Genomic DNA, 6179 nt, shown 5'->3' on the forward strand with positions numbered 1-6179 from the left:
CGTTTGGAACGTTAGGGTAGTCATCGGCTTGGGCACCCGGTAGCTATCCCGGCTCCCTACGTTGGTTTATTGTAGCGGTTTCAAGCCCCGAGCTCTTTGCTTTCATTTCATTTTTCACCGTATTTTCTGTTTCGCGGCTTGCCGGCTGAATTCCCCTTTTGTCCTAAACACCGCGTAAGGGTGTGCGACTGCTAAGTGCTCTGTATACTGCAGCAACTGTATGTAGCCGTTGGCTACGAGCATCTTTTGAGTCGCTCACCTATTTTCACAACTTACACTTTGAAGTCGTTATGGCACTTAGCTGCCGCAGTTAGTATGTGAGCTTCGATTACGGTCCTCGCACCTCTTCGACTCGCTTATCGTGACTGTGCGACTCGAGCTACGCAATTTTTGCTCTTGATTTGCGGTGCGGTGCTCACCGGCTTTAAGCCAAAGTTTTTTTTCGGGGTTTACACGATTTTGGTTCTGTTTTGTAAATTAGCTGTAAGAGTCCGCGCTCTTTCATGCACAGTTGAGCGTATACTCTTGCTTTAACGATATATTCAAACAGACATCATGAATACTGAACAACGGCAGATAACGGTCGTTCAGTCCGCGGCGTTGCCACCGCCACCGCCGTTTCTCGCAGTTCCGGGACCGCCACCACAGGCCTGGCCTGCATGGAAAGAGACATTTATGTCATTCCTAGGTGCGGCGGGCCTCGAAGGTGTTGACCCGAAGAGAAGAAAACAGATTCTTTTTTCGTTGTTGGGTATTGAAGGGCAACGAATAGTGTCCGCATTTGGATTCACTAACCTTCCGCATTCGGAACTTCTTGACGAGTTCGAGACCTTTTTAGCGGCCGTGGAGAGCCATTTTGTTTTTTCCGGATCTCTAGCACTCGAGCGTAAGAAGCTCCGTCTTCGCGTTCAGCAGCCGGGAGAGAGTGTCACGGAATTTTTAGCGGCGTTACGCCATCAGCACGCGCTTTGCGCGTTTGAAGACGGGTCCGAGAACACGCGACTTTGTGATCTTTTTCTTGATGGTTTGATCTCGCGCCGTGTTCAGGATCGCATTCTTAGAGACTGCGTAGGTCGCCAGGTACCGACGCTTGAGCGCGCGATACAGCTCGCGCTGCAGTTTGAGCAGTTGGCACGCACAGCAGAGCAGTACCATCAGCTACGTCAGGGGGAGACCGTCGCCAGCTGTTCCACTGCACCCGTGCAGTATGTTGCTGGGCCCGAGACCGAACAAGTACAAGCGGCTGCTCGTCATAACGAACAACCTCCAGCACTCTTCTCGGGAGACGACTGTTTCAGTGAACATGGAGCAAGGTTCCCATCGTGGCCATGTGACCCCACCAGACCTGCTCCGAGGTCTCAACGGGGGCGTCCTGGGACAGCCCATGCTCCACGCCCGCCGGCGCGCCAGAGTAACATTCCTCATCGAGACCCGCCTCCTGCGAGAATGGGGCCGCAACAGGACAACTACTCATGTTGGTTTTGCGGCCGAAGGAATCACGCCAGGGAGAACTGCCCTGCACTCAACTCGCAGTGTTTCCAGTGCGGTAAAATCGGACATTTTGCCGTCGTTTGTCGAAGCCGCGCACCGTCGCCAGCCGCGGGTGGTGAACGCCGGCGACCTGCACTTCCAAGTCGTGGCCGTGCACAGAACTCCGGACGCCCGCGGAGGCCTGGTCCGACCACTGCGTTCAACTATAACGTCACCATCGACGGGGATGCTCCCGTCCTGTCTTTGGAGTCACAGGACCGCAGCCTTTACGACGCCTTCATTGCTGACGTAAAGGTAAACGGCTTGCCTCTCCAGTTACTGATTGACACTGGTTCGCAGGTTTCAATTCTGAACGAAAATATTTTCGAGCAACTTAACAAGACTAGAAAGATCCGCTTACGGAAGCCTACGAGACGGCTTATGCATTATCTGCATCAACCGATTCCTGTGTTGGGATGTTTCACGGCTCAAGTCGTATTCAAAAACCGACAGACGCCCCTAGATTTTTACGTCATTCGTGGAGGACGTTCTCTACTTGGTATTGACGCCGTCAGAGAATTGAAACTTCGGCTATCAGGAGCTGAATTTGAATGTTTTCATCTGGATGCAGCTGACCCAAGCCAAACGCCACGCTCTGATCTGAGGCCGGCGGGTGACCGTCAGCGGCGGCCGTTCACCGTATCGTCGCAGCGCTCAAGTCAGTTACGGGCAAATCTACCGAAGGCCCATGGCATTGGTCCACAACCTTCAGGCCAATCGTCAGTGCCACCAGGTACTAACGCAGCCCACCCTCAGTCAAGATCACCACTGGTCACCAGCGCAGCCCGATCACAGTCCCCAAGTACAGACAGCGTGGACGAGTTTTCCACGAAGGTGAAGCAGCCTGCGGTAAGCTGTACACAAGCTTCAAGCCCTCCTGTACAAGATACGTCAAAACTTCCACGCGGATTCGAGGAGTTTGAGCATCTGTTAACATCAGAACTTGGCCTGCTACGAAACCAGACACACACTGTCAAGGTGCGCCAAAACGTACCTCCAGTACAGTCCAGGCTACGTCGCCTACCCATCAGTCTGCGTGAAGCGGTCTCAGAAGAAATTTTCAAGCTCGAGCGCCAAGGCGTCATCGAAAGAATAAATGCGTCAGAGTGGGTCTCGCCAATCGTTGTAGTAAGAAAAAAGGATGGCAGCATCAGGATGTGCGTCGACTTGCGTGCGCCCAACCAAGCCGTCGTCATAGATTCCTTTCCACTGCCACACATAGAGGAGCTCCTCCACTCATTGCACGGAGCATCTCATTTTTCGAAGCTGGACCTGGCGTCGGCTTACCACCAGATCCGACTCGACCCGGTGAGCCGAGACCTGACGGCATTTATCACTCACGAAGGATTATTTCGCTTCAAGCGAGTTTGTTTTGGTTTGGCGTCCGCTCCCGCAGCGTTTCAGCAGATCATGTCTAGGGTTCTAAAAGATTGTAAGGGCGTCCAATTTTACCTAGACGACATCATTGTATACGGGTCTTCACAGGAAGAGCATGATTCGAACTTGCGTCAAGTCTTGTCCGCAATCTCTCGAGCGGGAATGAAACTTAATCGAAAGGGCGTTTTTAACGTACGCGAGTTGTCGTTTCTGGGCCACAGTCTTTCAATGGATGGTTTAGCACCCCTTCCATCAAAAGTAGACGACGTCCGGAACTTCGAAACTCCGTCAGACCCGTCGAAGTTGAAGGCATTTTTGGGATTAATTGAGTATTACAGTAAGTTCATACCCCACTGTTCGACCATCGTCGAACCATTGCGTCGTTTGCTCCGCAAAGGCGTACAGTTCGTTTGGTCCCCTGAAGCTCAGGCAAGTTTTGCCAAGATAAAATCATGCATTCAGAATGCACCAATCCTTTCCATGTTTGATCCGACGCTACCAGTCATAATATCGACGGATGCATCAAACTATGGCTTAGGAGCTGTCTTGCAGCAGAAGTACGGGAAAAACCTTCGGACGGTTGCTTTCGCATCACGCTCGCTGACCGACGCTGAACGAAGATATTCTACGGGAGAAAAGGAGGCCCTAGCTTGTTTATGGGCATGTGAAAAATGGCATGTGTACCTCTGGGGTAGGCCATTCACTATTCGAACAGACCACCAAGCGTTAGTCACGCTGTTGTCTAACAAAGGCTCTGGGGTTCGCCCTTTGCGTATAACTCGATGGGCTTCGCGTCTCTTGAACTATAATTTTCGTATGGAGTACCAGAAAGGTGCCGACAATCTCGTTGCCGACGCGTTGTCTAGACTTCCCCTTTCAGACACAGAGAATGGTATGAATTTTGACGAAGACATAGTTTCCTTCGTGATTGCTCCAATGTCACGCTCAGAATTTCAAGAAGCTACGGCCATCGACCCGGTTCTGCCCGGTGTGATGCATTACACAGCGTCATCTTGGCCGCAAGATAGCACCAGTATACCTGAACTGCGCCCTTACTTTAACGTCAGGGACCAGCTATCCGTTCACAACGACTTATTGTTACAAGGGGAGAAAGTAGTTGTTCCAGAAACACTCAGAGAGAATATCATCAATCTCGCGCACGAGACGCATCAAGGAATTACGAGAACCATCAGCGTCATCAGAGACCGCTACTGGTGGCCACGCATGGACGCCGAAATCAAGTTTAAAGTACAGCATTGTACCGTTTGCAATGCAACAGACAAGCCGGTTAAAGCAGCACCTGCTCCTCTTCAGCCGGTCGAGTTCCCAGAGCGACCATGGGACAAGCTCGGTTTGGATATCGTGGGTCCCATCGACGGAGCTCCACCAAGTCAAAAATATTTCTTGGTCCTGATTGATTATCACTCGAAGTGGCCTGAAGTTCAACACACATCAGCGGCGACAACAGCTACGGTGATTACTTTTCTACAAAACATCTTTGCCCGGGAAGGTTTGCCCCGAGAGCTCGTCACGGACAATGGCGTTCAGTTCGTCTCTAGGGAGTTTGAAGAATTTTTGAAACAGCAAGGTATCAGGCACCTCAAGTCCTCCTTGTATCATCCGCAAGCAAATGGGCAAGTTGAACGGTTCAATCGAGTACTAAAGTCATGTTTACAACTGGCAACAGTTCAAGGACGACCACTTCCTGAAGCAGTTCGCGACTACTTAGAAGCGTACAGGCGTACTACTCACCCAGCAACGGGTCAGACTCCGGCAGTCCTTCTTCACGGACGAGTACATAGATCAAGACTGGATCTACAGGGTCTTCCGACACCCAAGGTGCCAGAGAGAAGCACGTCTCAGCTCCAAGAGCGAGTCAAGAGGTACCAGACAAAAATAAAGATTTACTCGGACGCAAGACGAGCTGTGAGACGGCCGAAGTTCATAGCCGGTCAAGCCGTCCGAATTTTTCGTCCACAATACAGCGACAAGTTGCACAGCAAATACACAGGTCCGCAAGTGATTGAAAAGCAAGTTGGCCCTGCCACGTATCAGTTTAGCGACGGACGGAAGTGGAACGCTAAGAAACTCACTCCTGCACCTCTTCAAGATCAAGCAAGTGCGCCACACGCAAGCAGAAGAAATACAGAAAACCAACAACTGCAACGAGTAGATTACTTTGACGATGATGATGACGACGATTCAGTCACCGACACGCTTAAGTTCCCAAAAATCTACGTAGCGACTAGATCGCCTACAGCTTCAAGGAGACCGACCACATCAAATGACCTGGTAATAAGAACTCCTGAGTCTACGACGGCTGATGAGAGAACAGCGGTCGCTCTTCTAGCCCGGCCGGAGCCCGTAAAGATTCTTCCAGCCAACGTATCAGTGGAGTATTTTGACCCCGTCGACACAAGCACCCCTGCGGCATCACGCCCCGAGACACCACAGTCGATGCCGCCTCTCGAATCTTCACGAAGTGACATGAGTGATTCCGTGGTTGTGGCTGTGTCTTCAGTGGTACCAGTTGTACCACACCGCTCTGCCATGGATTCAGGGCCTGGTGAACCACGCGAACAATCTCAAGCTGGTCATCAAGCATCGCCTGCTGTTCCAAGGCGTTCTAAGCGGCAACGGCGACTTCCAGGAAGACTGAAAGACTACGTACTTTCGTTTCTTAGTGTAAATAACAGTAATACGTCTATGGACATGATTCACGAAATTGGACAAGAACCACAGATGTAATATATCTTTCCTCTCGCTTTGTTTAAGTGCATAACGCTAGTTTTAAGACATTATTGCAGTGCATAACGGAAGTCCGAGAGTAACTTATAGTAACGTGCATAACGCGAGTCAAAGTGATTATTTAACGGGAAAGGGTACTAACGTGCCTTCTAAAGGCGTTTAGAGCCAAGCGCTTACTAGTTTTTGGTTAGTCGAGTTATTGGTTACAAAACATAGGATGTCTAACAACTGTTAGTATCACAGCAATTTTAACTGTCTAAAATTACATCTTAAGTGTTTTTTTTAGGAATAGTATGACTAGTCTATTTTCAGTAATGGCTGGCTCAATAATTTAAAGAAAGGGAAAAGTATCATAAATTAATGCTCTGGTAATTATCAGACATGTTTATCGCTATTTCATATAAGAGAGGGAGAATGTAGTGATGTGTAAAAGAGAAAGTTACGTCAGATCATATCACGCGAGTGCACTGATTGGGTAGCGGTTCCCATTGTTATAAAGTCAATAAAAGGCGAGCGATCGGGCC

General features: G+C 50.1%; 1 protein-coding gene across 1 annotated transcript; it reads left to right on the forward strand.

Annotated features, from left to right (window-relative positions):
• Positions 1-489: 489 nt before the first annotated feature.
• Positions 490-5566, forward strand: LOC121834780. The gene is made up of 2 exons (XM_042288556.1): positions 490-1233; positions 5429-5566. Exons 1-2 carry the CDS (start codon positions 556-558, stop codon positions 5564-5566), a joined length of 816 nt encoding a protein of 271 aa, XP_042144490.1. The 5' UTR covers positions 490-555.
• Positions 5567-6179: the final 613 nt, after the last annotated feature.

Source organism: Ixodes scapularis, unplaced genomic scaffold, assembly GCF_016920785.2.
Source record: "Ixodes scapularis isolate PalLabHiFi unplaced genomic scaffold, ASM1692078v2 PGA_scaffold10__122_contigs__length_95168666, whole genome shotgun sequence".
NCBI classification, from domain to species: domain Eukaryota; kingdom Metazoa; phylum Arthropoda; class Arachnida; order Ixodida; family Ixodidae; genus Ixodes; species Ixodes scapularis.